Source organism: Convolutriloba macropyga, chromosome 3, assembly GCF_964194025.1.
Source record: "Convolutriloba macropyga chromosome 3, txConMacr16.3, whole genome shotgun sequence".
Taxonomy (NCBI): Eukaryota; Metazoa; Xenacoelomorpha; order Acoela; family Convolutidae; genus Convolutriloba; species Convolutriloba macropyga.
Genome location: NC_134470.1, coordinates 57,007,257 through 57,024,297, shown reverse-complemented (window position 1 = coordinate 57,024,297; position 17,041 = coordinate 57,007,257). Strand labels below are relative to the sequence as shown.

At 34.1% G+C, this 17,041-nt stretch overlaps 1 protein-coding gene across 2 annotated transcripts; it reads left to right on the top strand.

The window, feature by feature from the left end:
• Positions 1 to 2,423: 2,423 nt before the first annotated feature.
• On the top strand, positions 2,424 to 4,658 carry LOC142337159 (uncharacterized). Of its 2 annotated transcripts, none has more exons than XM_075386267.1 (2): positions 2,424 to 3,294; positions 3,949 to 4,658. In XM_075386267.1, the coding sequence occupies exons 1-2, from the start codon at positions 3,060 to 3,062 to the stop codon at positions 4,011 to 4,013; spliced, it is 300 nt and encodes a 99-aa protein (XP_075242382.1). In that variant the 5' UTR covers positions 2,424 to 3,059; the 3' UTR covers positions 4,014 to 4,658. The 2 variants fall into 2 exon arrangements, with proteins under 2 accessions (XP_075242382.1, XP_075242381.1); XM_075386266.1 differs by having other exon boundaries at positions 2,439 to 3,294; positions 3,968 to 4,658.
• The last annotated feature ends 12,383 nt before the right edge of the window (positions 4,659 to 17,041 follow it).

Here is a 17,041-nt window from a genome sequence, read left to right as displayed (position 1 = left end):
CTAAGGAGCTGTTTACAAAATTAACTGATGCTTTCAGTTGATACATAATAATTTTTTGCTAAAATAATTTGATAAGTACCCAAAATTCATCATTTAACTGTGATATATTGACAATTTGGTCAAATTAGCTGTTTCGGTTACATTTGTAACAGGTTTTTGTTTTAGTGGGCATGCGGCAATGGTAAGACCAGTTTTAGTTTAGTTTTGGAATTTTTAATTCAAAAACTATTCTGATTGCAAAGGAGAGCTTGCTTTTTTAGAATACTTTTGTCTTTCCTTACGTTAATTGCTGACCGAAAGATTTCAAATCAAAGCTCAGTTTAAACACGGTTCAAACTTAAGTGCGTTTGAGGCCTAACCAACCTACAATAAGTCTTTAGAGAATTGCTTACGTTGTTTTTGACTTCAACACCGTTTGTTTGTGAAATTTTGAATTCTGCCTGTATTGGATGTTATTTTCTGGTCGTTTAACTTAATCTCACTGATGACATGTCCAAATGGTCTCCTAAGCAGTAGGAAATTAGACTATTTAGTGATTTTCAAGTGAAAGTTTATTTTTGTAGTGACTTATGGTTTAAAAAAAAATTGTTTTAAAAAATATGATTTTTTGAAATTTGACACATCTTTTCTTATTCCTGTCAATTTTTAGCATAGTCTCAGCGAAGAAAGAGGTCGCATTCTCTTTCAAATGAATTAGAATTGATAACAATAAAACTATTTTATTTCTTAATATTGATTGTTTCGAGTTGATACAAAGCAATCTCAATTTTTTTTTGTTTCTGACCGTTGCCCCGTTTTTAGCTTCTTTCGATGTCTTGTCCGATTATCGCAATAAGTCACATATCATGTTAATAGCGTTGTCAGAAGGCATCAGGGATCATATTTAAGTTTTCTAGTGATCAGATTAAGATTTTTTTTGGCTTCAACAACATTTCCTCGCAAAAATCCATTGACATTTTTGCCTGTATTTGTTCCTTTTGTAGTCCTATGAGATTCTAAACAATGACTGATCTCAATTGCTTCTCATGAATGTACAAATGATGCTATTCGCTGATTTCAGTTGATAAATTATGGTTTTCATGACTTTCAAATTAATTGTTTTAAAAATTTTAAACGTATTTTTGTTTTTGCCCCTTTGTTTTTTTTCTTCTTGTCCATTATTTTCTATAAAGACAGATCCCATGTTTTTTGTAGTGATTTTGCTGTCAATTGGTTTACTTTTTTAAGTCTGATGCTTCTTTGACTTTTCCATTAAGTTGTTTTTTAAACAGACAGACATTGAGTTTTGGTCGAAAGTAATGCTTGTTTTTTCTATTTGATTTTGTTTTTTGTTTTGTCTCCTACTCTCTTTAATGGCAGATATTTTGACCCTCTATGGAGTTATTATTAAAGTTGTATTGTGGTTGTTGCCTAGTGCGATTTTTTTAAATGGATGCACCAATTATTTTCAAACCATATACGAATTTTAGTTTTCTCTCTCCCTCATTTGGTAGACAGTTAAGTCAAAAACGTGGTTGAGTGAGGGCGGAACATTATGTGTGAACGCACTTAACCGAGCCTCCTTGTTTTATTTATGCTCTTTGAAGTTTTGTCAGTTTTTTTAATCTGTTGCAATCTATAAAGATCAGCATTATAGGTCGCAGCTTTTCCTGCAATCCATTGGCCTTGCTTGTAAATTAGTAGATACTGCAATTACAACCATGATTAAGGATTAAGTAAGGTCTCATGGTTTTATCACTCAAATTTGATGTTACAACTGTTTGCGATCAGATGACGTATGAAAACAAGATTGGTTTGGTGTGATAGTAGATTGACTCTGAAGTTATCACTTGATCAAATTGCAATCGAGGACTGCTTCAGTATCAATTATGACCACCGCAGAGCTCCTTCAAAAAACAACCAGAAATGATGATATGTTCACGTCTTTTTCGAATTTTCATGTGACTCACTTGTATGTTCATAACTAGAGGCTTTCTTTTGTTTTTGTTTTTGCTAGATCATTATTAGTAATATTTTTGCTCTTGTGAACAAACAACACCTACAAAAATATTTGAGAAAAATTTTCGAGATTTTTTGCTACGCGCGGCAGCCATAATAGTAATGCTGATTGTAGAAAAACTGTGTGCAGTAATAATGACGGTATAAAAAAGATATTCACTTGTGTGTTCAAAAGTAAGAAAGTTGATTAAAAATTATGTAAAATGTAATTAATGCTGAATAAGCATAAAGACGGTGAAAAGTAATTACAAATTTTGTTAATACACAAATATTTTGATAGCTAATGAGCAAATGCAATTTAGCTTGCAATTGTGCGAATTGTTTTTTTGTAAGAGAAGCTTGAATTGTATAAATTTAACAAGACCAGCTCTGAATATAATCGATCAATTTTTGATCATTTTGTAAACTTTAATTGACCTTTGGAATGCAGAAAGAATTTGACAAAAATTCTTGCGGAGCGGCTTAGAGCCTCGATGTTATTACATAAACAATGTGAAAATATTTAACAAAGCGAAGAATTTTTGAGCAGTGCTGTGACGTTTGAGGGGTAGCTGCATGAAAATTAAAGCGATGGCCCTTCAAAGTTTATTACTCACTTTGACGGCATTTTTATACACCTGCATTCCTTACATTCAATCGAGCAAAGCTCAGTCGTCAAATACAAGTCGCATACTTTCACATTCTTTAACGCTACTCGTAAGCACATACATCTCATATCATCATATTATAGCTACAGTCACTCACGCTTACCAACCGACCAGCCGACCATACTGAAAAAATAATCTCTTTCTCAGATCGTCATACCAAGCATTTTGTGCGCGCCTCAAAAATCCATATTTAGCACCATATTAAGACTTGTTTTCAAAACAAACATTCCAATTCTTTGCCAGTCAGGCATAAACTACAAGTTGCCGTACTTTGTTTGCAACTTTACCAAGTCTTATTTTCGCCTTACGGGTTTGAAATTTGTTCGCGCAAAAAATTAAGGGAAATCTGTTAGTTTTGAGCAGAAGTTGGATTAAAAAATTGTTCACTCAGCGTTGTAATTTTTGTGGGTGAAAATGGGCAATCACGTTTCGGAACACGTTGGATTTGACTCAGCTTATTTCAAATCGTCCAAAAAGACGGGCGGAAAGGGTGAGATCAACACAGATCCGGAGGACTCGACCAGTCAGAAGCCGGTTGTTGCCGAGGAGACCCCAAAACCGTCCGCAGTAAATTTGTTCAGACATGGATCCAGCAGGTCTACGCTTCTGAGGGTGCCCAGCTTTGGAACAAAAAAAAAACTTGGCTCCGGTGAGAGAAATTTTTTCAAAATTTACAGCATTTCAAAATGTTCTCTTATCAAACAGCAAAACTGTGGTATGCAACTTAATTTCCGTAGAGAATTCTGTCAAGTAGCCAACTGAATAGTATAATATTTTACATTAAATGAGTTGATCGAAATTTTATCGCATAGACAGTTACCGTCATTTGTTCAGTTTTAAACGTACAGAGGCTAGACAAGAGCAGTTTGATAAGCGCTAACTAATCACTTAAGAATTGCTATCTCAGTTAAGCCTGTAAGCATCTAATGGGCAGTTTGCATTAATTCTGATTGTTACAGCATCTCAAGATGGTATTATCCATTGTACTTTTTGTTATAATAAAGCTACCATTTCTCAATAGCTGGTTGATGCTAGTCATAGTTAGCATTGGAGCAGTTACCACAAGACTAATACCCCCACTCACAAAAGTGGAGAATACAAAAGTGGAGAATAATACCCCCCTTCCTCCCACCAGAAAAGGGAGGGCAATAGAGGAGAGCGCTTTGAGAGTTGAGAGGTAGCCCTCAAAAATAAATTTCCAACCTAATATACAATACAAGAGGGTATCATTGATAGCATAAATTTGATGAAAGATGACGGGGCAATGGGGTAACGATGCACAGTTTGTGTGTTGTGTTAATAGGCGAGAGTTTGAATTGCAGGTGGGGCTTTGAACAGACGGACATCTGGGACCTTAGAGACGTGTAATGAGGACGAGCAACAGGAACAGAACTGACACTGCCTCCTCTCACCCCCGCCCCGCCCCGCCCCGCCTTCTGAGTATACCCAGGACAGACAGAACACCCCCAGTACAAACAGCACAACAACCCCACCCCCTTCTTCTGGGTCACACGAGATGCAATCAGCTCAATGGAGTCAACAAACCCCACCTGAACAATTTCAACACTTCCCCATACCCCCTAATTCTTCAAACCCTGCGTTACCTAATTTTAAGTCAATCATCAGCAAACCTTCCAAAAGAAAAGTTATAAATTGCGAAACCTCAAAATGCCAAAAAATATTTTGTCTATTTTGTTTCGTCGATTCTTCACTTTGCGATGGGTAACATCTTCGAATTTCTTTCTTGACAAGCAGAAATTTCTGTCTAGTTTAGATCGCGTTCAAAAAATTACTATAAAACTGGTTATGCTAAATATTGTTAATGATCGTCCCGACATTAACGCTGTATTTGACCAAAAACTTGATTGTTTTATTCTGATAATCAATCTAATTTTCATCAATGTAAATTTATTGATCTATTCCGTTGGTAATTGGTAATTTATACGAAATAGTTTTAACTATTGTCTTTATATGACAAGATTCCTGTTATAGAGAATTTATTTTGCAATTAAACCTTTTTTATTTGAGTGACCATAAAACAAGATTTTGAGATAATTTCTGCGGTCGTTCCCCCACCGTCACCCGTAGTTTATTAGCTGCATATTTTTTGTAACGCCCCAGTGAAGGTGTTACATTATGTGAACGAATTTAAAGATGAACAGTAACCCGTAGCGGGAAAAAAACAGATCCGGATTTTGTTTGATTTTTTCAAGTATTAATTTACAGCGTGAAAATTACGCGTTATTTATTCGAAACTTGCACTCGAATAGATTATGCCTTAAGTTATTAAGCCTAGAAATGTGAAGTCATTGAACTCTGTTTATATGTTGCATCTTAAATGCGTATGCAAAAGGGGTTGTGGTCCTGCAAATATTACGCTTCATATATTTATCCCGACTGTGCACATTCTGCAACAAAGTAGCTTCGGGTTCTTTTTGTTAAAATCGGAAACATGTAAAATAAACTCTCCACTTGGTTAATGTTAGAAATTAATAAATCAAGCATTATTATTTTCTAATTCATAGCAAACTAATAAAAGGCTCTATTTTCTTGAAATAATTTAATAGAAAGGGTATTTGAATCCTGGCTACCCTTCTGTCTATTGGAACTCTTTCGTGTCGTTTAGGCATTTGTTAACTTTTTGCTTAAATTTGGTCTTCGACGTTTTTTTTCTAGTTCTAATTGGAAGCGTGTTCCATTTTCGAATAAAGTTATGAACATTTGAACCATTACTCCATTTTGACTTACATTTTGGTTCTAAGAAAAAGTTATGGGTTCGTTACTTTTACAATGATTGGCACGTCTTCTAAAATTCTGAATTGTTTATTAGAGCCGTTTTTTTTGTTTGATGAAGAATATTGAAAAACAAATTTAATGACACTATTACTATTTGGAGTTCCGCTGGAAGAATTTTAGTCTCTAGATGTAGATCTCTGGCAGTATCGTATTTGGTTTTCAGAAAGCCAACTTTTAAGTTTCTACTTCCGAAATAATACTGTGAATATTGGAAATAACGTTTCCTACTTTTTCGGGGTCACCGTGAATTTTGAAGCTTTGAAACAACAAAAATGGGACCCTAATGCTGTTGATGTTTCTTATCCCCAATTCTGATTTAAAATTTTATCTCATTTAAATTGCAATCAACTACAAATGGATCTGCAACTACTTGATTATTCGCACATTTTTTCCAGCCGTTTTTATTAAAATTTTTTACTTTCATGAGGGCACCCTAAACCAACATATATATGGTATCATTTTAAAGCTCTATGTCTAGATATTGACTACGGAGAGAAATTTGTTTTTCTATAAACAATTATGACGTATTTTTTAGCGCATTTGGGCTATTTTCTCGGTCATTTGACACATTTTATAAAATAATTGTAGTTTTTTAATCCTTCCTGTTACTTTACTACAAATCAACTAAACATGTGATGTATGGTATAATAGATTGTGATGCTTATACGTGGATATTTTCCTTCGAAAAAACAATCGAAAAAATGAGCTAAAGTTTCACAAATTTTTAGTATTTTTATGCGCCGGTCAAGCAATCAATCTGATAGGCAAGCAAGCTGAACTTTGAAAATGAGGTCAAGTAAGCCGAAAAATTGGGATGACCGTGTTTTAAGTTGTCCCTTCGTCGCGATAAGCGTCACGCGTTTGACGGATTGCATCCCACAGCAGATGAGAGGCATGGCCATGGACAGCGGTTTTCTAGTTTTCAGTTTTCTACGAGGCCAACGGTGGTTTGTATTTACAAGTTATTAGTCGAATATTGTTACTTATTTTGTCGCTGGCCAATCTCCATTCCTTTTCTTTATCAAAGTTGTTTAATTGAGAAATCTTTAATTAAACATTTTATCACACATCTCTCACCGCTTATGTTTTGGCTTCTCTTAATTAATACCTAAAAATGCTAGTAGCTCCGCTAACCTTAGGAGGAATATAATGAGGCCGTTGGTAGAAATAAATAATGATTAAAATGCTTTGCCGGATTTCGAACGTTCCAACGCCACGATTGCTTACGCTTTTATTTCCTTTGGAATAATGCCATCTGTTTGCTCTTATAGCATAGCCATATAATTTATTTCTTGAGAAATCTGCATGTTCATCTCATAGCCAGCGAGGGATGTCAATTGACTAACATTTGAAGCTTGGTAAAAACACTTTATCAAGTAAATTATGTAAATCATTCTTTCTGTTAATTTCAGCAATAGGGTTAAAAATATTGGATATATGGTATTTTGGCACTTAGCGTATTTTCTCCTGAGATCGCGTTTATGAAGCGGCTTTTGGCTATCTTTCACGTGTCCTCAATTACAATCTTAGGTTTTTCAACTGCTCATTGACATGAAAGGAACCATTTTGTCATGGCAGTCTAGGGAGAAGACTAATTGAGAGAGTAGGTTTTATTTCAACTGTTTACAGAAATGCTCATAAATACAATCTCATGCACGCAGATATAATTTAATTAACAGTGAAAGTTACAAACATAAACGTGCTGTCATGCACTTCGGCCTAGGACCTTAAACTGCAAAACAGTCAAACCAAATAATATTTCACGTAATTGTTGCTGGATGGTTCCGGTTCTTCAATGTTGCTGTTCTTTTGAACTGGATTCCAGATCCAGAGATGAAAGCGCATTACAAAAGCTTAAATATGTCAAAAAGGCGTCACAATTTTTGAGAATTGTGCTGGTTTTTATAAAAATTTCAGCACCATTCATCGCTTTTCTTACTTAGTTTTGAGAAATTTCCTGAAAAGCTCTTCATTATCCAGGATATAAGAGTTGGTTTATTTGCCGCCATTTTTAGATGTGACTCTGGCCTGATGAGTAGTTGTCCGGTTTGTACAAGTAGCTCGAGAGCTGTTACCTAGGGAAGGCATATCTCACCATTACAAATCCTCACTATTGATACTTCCAGGGGTTCAGGCGTAAAATTCTATTCACTGCATTGAAAGAATTTGGTGAAAAACAAAATTTTATTTGATTTTAGAGGTACAAAAAATGCTTAAAAAATGAAAAAAATGTTACACATTAGTGGTAGATGCGGATAAGGTTAACAAGAGATATATAACTTCGCCACTCCATCGCAAGACAAAAAAATTCATTGCTTGTGTTATATTATTCCATTAATTCTCAGATGACGACTTTCAAAGCTTTTTTATTTGATCAAAATCTTTTTGCTGTATTGATTAGTGTTTCAATAAATCAAATGCAAGAGTTGGTGTAGGGGTAAATTTCCCTGAGAAACGTATCTTCCTCGAAAAAATTTGGCGCAATTTAGCAGTGAATGTGAGAAGGCTATTAATTTTTCATAAAACCAATGAAGTACAGAACATTTAGACTTGGAATCGTTGATTAATGACTCTCGTCCACTCTTCTATTCTACCTAATCTCTTTTTTACATTGAAAAATTTTAATGATAAAACTAATTCTTGTCAGCTTATCTCTAGATTTCTCAAAGTCAAAATGTGAGAAAGCATGCCGCAATTCATTTCATTTAGTGTTTCCAACTACGATAGCAGAGAATTTTTAGAGTTTTTTTGCGTTTTTCAGACAATTTTATGCCAATGTGCAGGTCAAAATTGGTAAAAATTTGCAACAATTGAAACCTATTTCACTTTTTTCAATTCATTAACTTTTTCGAACTTCGTTAAAAAAGAGACGGATCAGTTTCCGCAAAAATTAATGTTAACTCTACTGCAATGGGTTGCTCCTAGTAGTCAGAAACTGTCGGAAAATTTTTGGTACTTGCTACCAACACCTGACCTAACTGCACAAAATCTTAATCAGATTTACAAAAAAAATCTGCAAGGGGAGCTACAATTATTTTTGTTGTTTGCAGATTGCAATACCCCAACACATTTCTTACATAATAGTCACTAGCCTGGGCTCAATCTCAAAACTTATTCTATAGCACGGGTTAACAGCACTTTTGGGCTGCTTTTGTCATAGAAATGCTTATTTTTTGATGTGTTCGGATATTTAGTACAAGAAATCAACACTTTAGGGAATCTTAAGTGATTTTTTCAGCGCAATCAATGCTTCTCTTGCACATTTTTAAAGCATTGCTCAGAACAACTTTAAACTGTCAATAATTTTTTTATGATTTTAACAATTTGATTGGATTTCTTGAAAATTGTTCACATTTTCTTTCCGAAATGATAACATTTTTTTAATGCTCATCTGAACATGATTTTCAACGTTTTGCTTACTTAATTAAAAAAATTTTGCATTACAAAATTTTTATGAATTTCCTGAACAATATCAGCACTTTCAGCCCCTATCTTTTATGAATCATTGCTATCTTTGCAGAATTTTGGTGCTTACAGTACCCATCTTACGTTCAGCAATTAGCGTACTTTATTTCAGCAAAACTTGAGACCAGTTTATTCGTCTAATAGTGATCATCCTGTAATTATGTTGTTCTATTTAATAAGTGAAACGTTGCTGACTAAAAATATAATTTTTACTATAATGATTTGAACACGTTGCTTATACAATTTTAGCACTTTCGATAAAAATCTCTATTATTTTGCAACACTAAATTAACAAAATTACTAATACAATTTGAAATAAAATAATTAGTTATATTTCTTTATGAACAAATTCAGGAATATTTTCAGGATTAAATGTTGATTTCGAAGAGTTGGAATTTTTTTTGTTTTTTGGATTTGCAAAATCCTGACATTGTTTTCTTTGTTAAAAAAAATTTTTACCAGGTCTCAGTTCAATTTTTTTCCTGTTTCTTAAAATTGCTTATTATCAAAAAAGATGAAGCAAAAAAATTTTTTTTTGACTTTTTGGCTGCAGTTTTGTTTACAATCTTACTAAACTTGAGCGTAAACAAAAAAATGATTTTTCAATAGCACGAACACCAAGAAACTTTCATCATTTAATAGAACTAAATTGTCTGGCTTCTCGTTATCATTAGCTAATAGTTTCAAGGCAAATCTTCTATGAGTATGTGTTGATTGAATTTTTTAATTCAAAGTAGATAATCGGTATTCTGTCAAGCAGTTTGCTAAAGGTTAAAAGAGAGAATACTCAGAAAATTGTTGCTAATGAACTTTTAAGTTTTCTTTTTATCCAAAACTACTCTGCGGACACTACTGGCCTTTCTAGTAAAATAAAATGTCTGTGTATTCACGGCTCACTCTTTGTGATTTCTCAGAATTAGATAGCAACAAAAGAACAAGATAATCAAGGCTATTTGTATGCTCAAAACAATGGCTATGACTTAATGTATATTCTAGTGATCAATAAATTGAAAAACTTGCAAGTCTCTGGGACCCATTTTTGTACACAAACTACAAACTACAAACTACAAACGGTTAACAAGAGGCTGGCAAAAATTTTACAAGCTCTTCAATACTTTAGCCAAATTATTGCAAGAAAGCGCATCACAAAAGCATAAATATGTCAAAAAAAGGTCACAATTTTTGAGAATTGTGCTGTTTTTATAAAAATTTCAGCACCATTCATCGCTTTTCCTACTTAGTTTTGAGATTTTTTCTGAAAAGCTCTTGATTATCCAGGATATAAGAGTAGGTTGATTTGTCGCCATTTTTAGATGTGACTCTGGCCTGATGAGTGGTTGTCTGGTTTGTACAAGTTGCTCGAGAGTTGTCACCTAGGCAGGGTATATCTCACCATTGGAAATCCTCACTATTGATACTTCCAGAGGTTCCGTCGTAAAATTCTACTCACTGCAATGTAGGAATTTGGTGAAAAACAAAATTTTAAATGATTTGAGAGGTACAAAAAAAGTGCTCAGAAACTGAAAAAAAGTTACATTTTAGTGGTGGATGTAGATAAGAAAAACAAGAGGTATATAAGTTCCCCACTCCATCGCATGGACAAAAAACTTATTGCTTATGTTATATTATTCCATTAATTCTCAATTGACGACTTTCAAAGATTTTGTTTGATCAAAATCTTTTTGCTGCATTCAATAGTGTTTCAATAAATCAAAAGCAGGAGTTGGTGTAGGGGTAAATTTCCCTGAATAGAGTATCTTCCACGATAAAATTTGCGCAATTTGGCAGTGAATGTGTGAACGGTATAAATTTTTCATAAATTTTTAATAAAAATTTTTCATAAATTCAGAAGTCATTTTATTTATTGTTTTCAACTACGATAGCAGTGAACTTTCGGACATTTTTTGCGCTTTTAAGGCAATTTGCAGCCAATGTTTAGGTCAAAAAATGGGAAAAGGTTCCAACAAACGAAACCTATGTCAATTTTCTTTAATTCATTAATTTTTCTGAACTTCGTTAGAAAATAAACGTATCAGTTTCCGCAAAAGTTAATGTTAACACTAATGAAATGGAGTTGCTCCGAGTAGTCAGAAACCGTCACAAATTTTGTGGTACTTACTACGAAGTACCTGACCTAACTGCACACAATCATAGACAGATATAGAAATAAAACTCTGCAATGAGAGCTACAATTATTTTTGTTTTTTTTGCAGGTTGCAATACCCCGACAAAGTTCTTACATAATATCCACCACCCCGGGCCAAATCTCAGACCCCAACCTATAGCACGGATTAACAGCACTTTTAGGCTGTTTTTGTTGAAATAATGCCTATTTGGCTATTTTTATTGATGCGTTGGCATTTTTAATACAAGAATTCAACACTTTTGAGCAGTTTATGTGATTTTTTCAGCGCATTCTATGCTTCTCTTGCACATTTTCAAGGCATTGTTTAGACCAATTTTACACTTTCAGCATTTCTATTTCATGATTTATACAATTTAATTGCTTTTCTTACATAATTTCACATTTTCTTTCAAAAATGACAGCAATTTTTTTAATGCTTACCTGGGCATGATTTTCAACACTTTGCCTATTTAATTGCAACTTTTTTTCTTAACAAAAATTGAACAATTTTCCTGAGCAATTTCAGCACTTTTAGCCTTTATCTTTTATAAATCATCGCTATCATTGCACAACTTTGGTGCTTCACGCACCTGTCTTACGTTCAACAATTAGCGTACACTATTTCAGGAACACTTGAGAACGAGTCATTCGTCTAACAATGATCTCCCCGTAGTCCTGTTGTTTTATTTTATAAGTGAATTTCGTTATTGTGAGATGTGGCTGACTGCAGAAAGTAAAAATAATTTTTATTATAATAATTTCAATACGTTGCTTATACAATTTCAGCACTTTCGATAAATATCTCTATTCTTTTGCAACAACAAATTAATTAGAAATTTTTCAATAGCGAAATCACCATAAACATTCATCATGTAATAGTGTTAATTTGCCTTGGCTCCTCGTTATCATATGCATTAGTTTCAATGCAAATTCTCTATGAGTATCTGCTAATTGAATCTTTTTAAATCAAACTATGTTTGAAAAGGTCTCTTTGATGGATATTCGGTATTCTGTCAGTCAATTTGCTGAAGGGCAAAAGAGAGAATATTCAGAAAATCATTGCTCATGAAGTTTTCTTTTTACACGAAACTCTTTTGCGGACACTACTCGTCGTTTCTAGTAAAACAAAAGGTCCGTTTATTCACGGCTCACTCTTTGTGATGTCTCTGCATTAGATAACATCAAAAGAACAAGATAATGAGGGCATTTTGTATGTTCAAAATAGTGGCTTTGACTTATTGTATAACCATAGTGATCGATAAATTGAAAAACTTGTAAGTATCTTGGACGCAATCTTGTAAGTGAATGCAAACTACAAACGGGTACCAAGATGCTGGCAAAATTTTTACAAGCATTTCAATCCGCTAGCCAATTTATTGCAAGAGTTTTAATTCGCTTGCAAGAATCTTGCAAGTTTTTGTTATGATCTGAAAATTCTCTATCAATTAGAGTTTTTTGTGAATAAAAGTATCTCTAGCAGATATATTTTTTAATACCCAGTTCTTGTATCCATTTCTACAGAAGCCTAAATTAACAATTCATCTAGTTAACTAAAACCAGGAACAGCAAACTTTTCATTACTTCTTAGTGCTCCCCTGAAAGGTAAACACACTCCACATAAAAGCTTGAAAAAATGTTTGGGGGATTAGGCGAACCAATTCTTCTCCCTTCAATTTCGTAGCAGTACTAATTCGGCATGACACACAATATACTGGATTTATTGCTATTCTTTTTGCTTTTTGAATTGTAGTTGTTGTGGTAGAAATGTACCAAACGATAAGCATTTTAGGAGCAAAATGGTTATGTCAACTTATTTCGCATCTGCTTTCAGTTCTATAACAATATTCACGATAGCAGCAATAAACCATTATCTTTTTGCTAGGTTTACTTGCAACTAGTTAAGACATACTTTAAAAGACTGCACGAACCCTGAGTTGAACGAATTGAAAAATCAAAAATAAGTGTCTTAAATTGTTCTGTAATTTTGTTATACTATTTGTTTTTTGTGACAAAAAGCGTAGTCAATTATTATTCTCTTTGCAAAATTTCAGCCCGGTTAAACTTATTTTTATCAACTATTTTTTAACAATTTAGCATGATTTTATCAGCCATTAATTCTATGGAACGGAATTTTGAGAAAAGAATTTTAATCACCCTTGTTGAGGCGCGCAACAAGAGGCAAAAAACAGCAGGGCCAAAGGTAATTTTTACCACCGAGATTTCTTTTTGAAGAACAAAGCCTATTTATAATTGAGCAGAAAATAGCACGTTTACGAATAAGCAGCGTTTTGTGGTGTTGCAAACAATCATTTTTTAAAAAATTTCGAATGACATTTTTTACACTTTTTTAAGACATGCCCTGCCTTGGAGAGAACTTCGCTGCTAAATCGAAGAGAGGTTGCTGGAATGCACGCACAGTGAACATGACAATGACTGGATTCAAAAGAGAGTAGGTGTACTTCAGAGGTCTGGCCAGAGACTGGGTTAAGTAGAATGCATGCGAATGTCCTCCATGAGAGTGGTTCTCTTCATATCTGAATAGCAAATATAATGATAATATGGAATTGGTTAAATCAGCGTAACTCTGCCAAGACGGCAAGAGATTATGCGGTGCACAGATTACTCCAACATTGGTCTAATATTTATCAATGCTTTGTTATGTGAGGAAAAGTTTTGATTGTCAATCAAATTCTCCGGACCAACCTCGAGTAATTTTTTAATAAATTAATCTCAGATGATAACCGCCAAACTGAGAAAATATCTCCTTGTCAATTATTTTTCAACATAAAAGCGCTATTTCTAAAGGCTTGATGTTCAACAAAAGTAATCAATTGCAAATAACTTAGCTTATAAAAACAAAGACACGCCCTTGAAAAAAATGCTCAGAGCATTTTCACTGTAGTAGTATGCAATAAATAAACGGATCGGACTCGATCTTCGTGTTTAGCTTAAGAATTCAAAAAACATAAAATCAATGATGTCAATCTGTCTAGTGAGATGTAATCCTTCAAAAATTACAAAAAAGTCATCTACGTTTCACTCAAAACAGAGAAAATAACTAGAAGTTGTGATATAGGTTAAGATTTATTCTATAATTTGAAGGAATTAAAGGAAAATGGTTAATTGGTTTTCTACTATTTCTGTTCCAAAAATTTAGCACTGTTTTTTATCTGGGTCTCATAATCAGTGTATATGTCTTCAATATGTTTTAGTTATATCAAAACATATTGAACATTTCACTACAAAAAAATCTAAACTAGGAACAAATATAGATATGAAGAACGAGAAAACATTTTCAAAAAAGTTGGTGCTGTTACTTTTTGATTTTTTTTTTAGTTTTTGCCTTCTATTACGTATTCAGAAAAAGGGTTCCCTATGTTCACTTTTTGATTCCATAATAAACCCCCTCCAAACACACACACACACACACACACACACACACACACACACACACATGCACATATTCAAACTACACACACACATGCACATATTCAAACTCATACATATATACATACATACATACACACGCACTCACGCACGCACACACACACACTTACTCACAAAAGCCATTTCTTCTTTTCCAAGTTTCCTTCAATTTTTTTAAACTGGTCTCTTTTTGCAATCGGCAGTAAAATTTTAAATATTTAAAAAAAACAGCGTCTAAGAGCTACAAAATGATATTGTAGCCCTTTTCCTTACTATGAAGCGTGAACAAAAAACAAAAACTTGACTGAAGAGAAAACCGACATCGCATGTATATTCCCCAGTTTGAAAAAAAATGCTAGAACAATAAATCAAATTTGCTATAGAGCGCGCGCTTATTGTGGGGCCTTTTGATGACGCTTCTCACGCGCTTGGTGTAAGTTTAAAATCTCCACACATCGTAAGTTTTGCGGCCGAAGCTTTTTTGATAATCGTATAAACTCCCTTCCTGAAATCGCCCAGACCAATTAAATTTGGACGCAAAAGCGATCAGTACGCAGAATAACATAATTGGAAATTGTATTCAGATTAACAGATGTTAATTTATAGATGTGAGTGATTGTTGGGTTCGTTATTACAGCAGTATAGCACTAAATACTATGATTAATCACAGTGTGTATGAACCCACGCGAGGACTTGCAAGATCTTGCCCATATCTTGAAACGTTCGCGTGGAACTTTGCACGTACTTGGACGCACGGAAATCCAACTTCCCGCTAAAAAATGCTGAGTTTTCATTCTTTTTTCCTGGCTAGAGTCGGGCGCAACTTCCTGGAGGTTGAGGAATGAATCAAACGTAATAAAATATTTCTGAATATTAATGAAAGTTTCTGTTCTAAATGAATGCTAAATTTCATCACGCCTCGGAAGCAATACTAATATCAATTCGCTGGTTGTGCAACAAATTTCGAAAATTTCCATAAACATCCTAAAAGACTGTGTTCATGCGAAAGAGTTCGTTGTATTCCTGTTTTTAATTTTACTCTGTTTACCTGAAAGTTGATAAGTTTTATAGCACAAAACATTGTCCCTAACAATAAACTTTCAATCCAGACACTGATCTTTTTTCTTGATTACATACCTCACGAGGTCTGGATCATTGTCTAAGAGGGCTTCGTAAATGACCATGTAGAATCGTGGAAACCACAAAATCACCCATAGCACGCTAAAAAGAAGGGCAGTTCTTTTTTATACATCAATAACCCAATTTTCTCCCAAAAAAAGATTATTTGATGAGATTCTATATTTCAATTTTAAAGCAAGTGAGCATTTGTCTACCCCACCAGAACTGTCCGATTTCAGTTTTTGAACTATCAATTCCTGTTAGTTTTGTCGATGGTTGCAGAATCTAAATAAGATGGAACTCTCCAGTAAACGATTGTAAGTTTTAACGATTGTAAATAACGATTAAATCCTACAAGTATCGCTCCAGGTTTTATGACTTAAAATGTCATCCATAAATCTCTCTAGAATGAGTTAATTTTTTCAAATTAATATTTGTCTCAATAATGCTGCATTCATTTCAGCCTTTCAATAAGAACTAAAGTATAACTGTCAATTCTGTGTCAGATAAAATTAAACCTGGTCAGTAGAAAAGCGATCGTCAGATTTTTGTTCCTGCTGGCATTTTGTCGGACCTTCCACAGACGAAATGCCACGAGAGAATACAAAGACATGCACATAATAGCCGGAACCAGGAAGAAAATAAAACCATCATAAATGAACCGAGTTATGAAGTCCGGGTAGAAGGACTTGTCGCAATCCTTCGGGTTGTAGTCGGAAAAGAAAGTGGGTATCGATGCTGCAATGATCAGCCATACCACAAAAACACTCAAACACGCGCAAGTAATTTTCCGGTTTTTGTTGGTGAGGATTTGTTTTGACCATGCTGAGTGACATACGAGAAGATATCGTTCTACTGCTATTATTAGCAAACAGGGAGCAGTGCTACAATTGGGCTCTTTTTCAATTTGTAAAATTAGAACTAAACGCAAAGGTTAAGATATGTTCGTTGGAAAAAAAGTTGCACTAGTTTTCGTAGAAATCTATTTATTGTTGTCATAATTTATAAAAAGGACTTCAATTATCGGCTTACTTCTGCTTTTTCTATTAGTATTTCATCTTAACGAGTCACTAAATTTCTGTTCAGTAAATTTCAGTCAATAAATTTCCGTGTTTCGAAATTAAGTCAGTTTGCTGGCGTTTTCTGCACTTATAATGGTTATAACCGACTAAAGTGAGGTGAGCTAGGGTAGTGAGCGGAGCGTGGGTGGGGGGGGGGGGGGGTTGCGTGTAATAAGGCGGACGGAGTTTGCAAGGGGAGTTGGGAGGGATGTGGATTGCGCGGAGGATGGAGGGTGGTTTGTAATTTAGAGTAGAGGAGTAGAGAGTTATGGAAAAAAGTCTCAAAATGAACTTTTGATCTTGAATAATACCAGCAGTTCATAATAAATATATATTAGAGCGTGAGCATAAAACCAATGTTCAGAAATAGAAATCAACGTTCTAAAACAGAAGTCAATGTTCAA

Excerpts from the sequence above, each read along its gene's own strand:
- LOC142337159 (XM_075386266.1), top strand. The coding sequence starts at position 3,060 with ATGGGCAATCACGTTTCGGAACACGTTGGATTTGACTCAGCTTATTTC. Across the intron at positions 3,295-3,967 it reads AAAAAAAAAACTTGGCTCCG|GTGGGGCTTTGAACAGACGG; the intron begins GTGAGAGAAATT and ends TTTGAATTGCAG.